Genomic DNA, 3,530 nt, shown 5'->3' on the forward strand with positions numbered 1-3,530 from the left:
TTACACAGCATAAATATTACTAGCAAAAGTTGAACCAAATACAACCAACCATTCAGACAACATATTTACTATAATTATTGTTCAACATTTCTGCTACTACCATATCTGCTACTATCAATATTATTTGCCAAACTAGGCCATAAAATGGTTTACTCTTAATTTCATTCCACAATATCAGGATGATAAGGAATGGGAATCAAGTAGAGATCTCTTTTTCTTCTAACTGCAGCACCAAAATTCTCAGTCATGTCCAGTTCTTCATATTTGACATTATCAGGTAGTTTCCAATCAAAGTGGAACAACAGATTTGCAAGTGGAAGCTCAACGTTGGCAATTCCAAACGAGATTCCAGGACATATCCTTCTTCCAGCACCAAATGGAATGTACTCAAAACTAGTCCCCTTGTAGTCTATCGAACTGTCAAGGAATCGTTCCGGATAGAACCTCTCAGGTTCAGTCCAATGATTCGGATCTCTTCCGATCGCCCATGCATTGATGAGGACTCTGGATTTCGCCAATATTTCATATCCATTTATATTACATTTCTCCCCACATTCTCTTGGAAGTAACAATGGAAGAGGTGGGTGTAATCTCATAGTTTCTTTGACAACCAACTTCAAGAACTTTAATTCTTCGAGACCTGTTTCATCGACGTATCCTTTTGCACCAAATACTTGCCTAACCTCTGCTTGTGCCTTTTCCATCGCTTCCGGATTCCTCATCAGTTCTGACATTGTCCATTCCATAGTTGTAGCTGATGTCTCACTCCCACCAAGAAAAATGTTCTAAAAGATTGTTTAACTTAAATTGGTTAGGATCATTTGATATTGTCAAGAATAAAAATTACACGTCGATTAGCATAACCCAATCGAGTGCTTTTTCAGTAAAGTTAGTGTTTGGGGTGAATTTTTAACGGATATCTAATCAAAACACAAAATAAATAAAAATCAACTCACACCATATATGTACTAACCAGTATAACTGCTTTGACATTGTCGACTGTAAATTGGAACCCAAATTCTCCATTTTCTTGAAGACCCAAAAGAACATCTAGCAAATCATCGTCTGCTGCATCTTCACTAGAATCAACCATTGCCTTCTTTAGTCTATGTTCTTCAATGATTTTCTCGAGGATCGCATCTGTCTTTTTATGCAGTCTTTCAAGTTTAGTCCTCGTGCCACTCATCGTTTGAAACAATTTGACAGAAGGGAAGATATCTGCAAAGCTAAAACAAGCACCCACCACTACAATTTGTTGTAACAGTGGTATAAATATTTCATGGTCTTCACTTCTCCCACCGAAGGCCGCTCTCGACGTGATCTCATACGTTAAAGAGATTAACATCTCACTAAGATTGATCTTTGATCCTACCTTTGAATAAATTGAATTAACAAACTTCTTTACCTGTTTTTGACGAATTGGGATCATCGCTTGCACCCTCCTTGCGCTTAGCAGCTCCATTGTGCAAATTTTCCTCATTTGCCTCCAATACTCCCCGTACGGTGCATATCCAATGTCAGTGGAATTGTATGATATGATCTGTGCTGCAAAGAGATGAGGCCTATTGGCGAAAGTAATGTCATGGGTTTTTAATACTTCTTTCGCGACTTCTGCAGAAGAAACAATAACATTGGAGAGTTCTCCAAGTTGAAGATGCATAAGAGGTCCATATTTCTTCGCCAAATCGCGCAGGCGGTGATGAGGTAGAGGGCAAATGAATTGGTGCATATTTCCTAGCAGAGGTAGCTTCCAAGGACCAGGAGGCTGTGGGATTGCACTCGAGTTGTTTCTCTTTGATTTCTTCGATATTCTGAAAACCATAAACATGAAAACAAAGAAGCTCAGAAGTACTGGAAAAGAAGAAAACTGAAGATCCATGATGAGAAATCAGTGGGTGTTCTAAGTGTAGGAGTTTAATTTGGCCATATTTATAGCAGGTTGTGGATCCTTCCTTGGACTTTGTAGGAAAAATATTCCTTTTAAACCCTCTGTTTTTTTTTTCTGGCACTAGGGTCGAAGATGTGGCAGTAGTTTTCCACCTTATGATAGTGTAAGTTGGATTAAAGTCAAACCCGTGACCAAATAATAGTTGCATTCAATGAAAATTAAACTCATAATCTTTCGAGTAGATAAGGTTTGGCCGAGTTCGTTACATTGTGTGAACCTCAATTATCTTTTTTCTCTACATCTAGAATATTACTTTCTCTCTCTTTCTGTGAATAGGAATGTTGAACAACTTGGATGCGCATGATATATGACCCTTTTTTTTAGGATTAATGGTGCATAAATTTTTCAAAAAAGAAAAATAATACTTTGACAAACAAGAGCAGAAACCTTGACAATATATGAGCAAAAGAATTGTCTTTGAAGGTCTCTTTCTGGTTCATTTAGTACAGATGGAGCCAGACACGAAAGAGAACTATAATATGAAATATTCTTAAGAAGCAAGTTGAATTCAGTGAACAGAGGAAGAAGAAGGAGAAGAGGAGAGGAAGAAGTAAATCGTATTCATGAAAACTTCTTACAAAGAAGAAGAAGAAGAGAAAAGATACAACTATAAGATAGATGACTAACGGTCATCTGACTTCGACAATTAAATAATACAGATGATGTGAAATGAAAGATTGATAAAATAGAGAAGACGGTGTCATTCAGGAGAACTGAAAACGACAGCGTGTGAAGAAGCATAACTGAAACGACAATGTTTCAATATAAATTCTAAACTTTATTTTCACATATGCTTTTGTGTCAAGCCTGTCATATTCTGATTCAAAGAATATCTATTTTCTTATAGAGAAAATCTGTTGGGTTAAGGTTTTTTTCTTTGCAATAGACGTAAGACAGACAAATTATATTGACTGAGAAAAGTATACCGACTATGAAAACCTAGAAAATTATATATTTATAAATTTTTAGTCTTGGTCACAGGTGACATACCTTATACACCCATTTCCAATAAAACTGCTGCTAATTATTTTTTAAAGAAATCATATATATATTTGGGTCAAGCCAGTCATTTTCTGAATGAATATATTAAACTAAATTGGGCTAAGCAATGCCTTTTCTCTTTGAAAGAAATATTGAAGCTTAAAGCCCAACTACAGGGCCCAATAACACTAAATAGCCATAGTGAAAGAAGGCTAAAGCCCAATAGCAATGACATGGTCTGATAGAGATGTTGCAGAAGAGGACTTTTCACGATGTCAATTGTGTGATTTAATACGTGCTTATATTATGCACAGCTTTGAAGCTGGTATATACAAAATACAAGAAAAAGCATAACCAACTGAAAGTTTCCATGATTTTATGTTGGGATTTATTAAGCTTAACATGACAAACTCACCTATTTACACAAGTTGGTTTTGCCACCTTGTTAAATGGAGTCACCAAACATGAGTTTATGCCAACCATGTTAGACTTGTTAATTGCCCACTGTTCATGTAGTGATATCCACTCAAGCAGAACAAGAAAACCCAAGTATAGCAGCGAAATATATGTAGAAAAAAAGTAAGTAGGGAAGAAGAACAAC

The 3,530-nt window shown here is 36.2% G+C and overlaps 1 protein-coding gene across 1 annotated transcript; it reads right to left on the reverse strand.

Annotated features, from left to right (window-relative positions):
• Positions 1-1,987, reverse strand: LOC119988914 (cytochrome P450 71D9-like). Its single transcript, XM_038834163.1, has 2 exons — positions 974-1,987; positions 1-785 (listed from the first exon to the last, which is right to left on the reverse strand). The coding sequence occupies exons 1-2, from the start codon at positions 1,877-1,879 to the stop codon at positions 162-164; spliced, it is 1,530 nt and encodes a 509-aa protein (XP_038690091.1). The 5' UTR covers positions 1,880-1,987; the 3' UTR covers positions 1-161.
• Positions 1,988-3,530: the final 1,543 nt, after the last annotated feature.

This window comes from Tripterygium wilfordii, chromosome 21 (genome assembly GCF_013401445.1).
Source record: "Tripterygium wilfordii isolate XIE 37 chromosome 21, ASM1340144v1, whole genome shotgun sequence".
NCBI lineage: Eukaryota > Viridiplantae > Streptophyta > Magnoliopsida > Celastrales > Celastraceae > Tripterygium > Tripterygium wilfordii.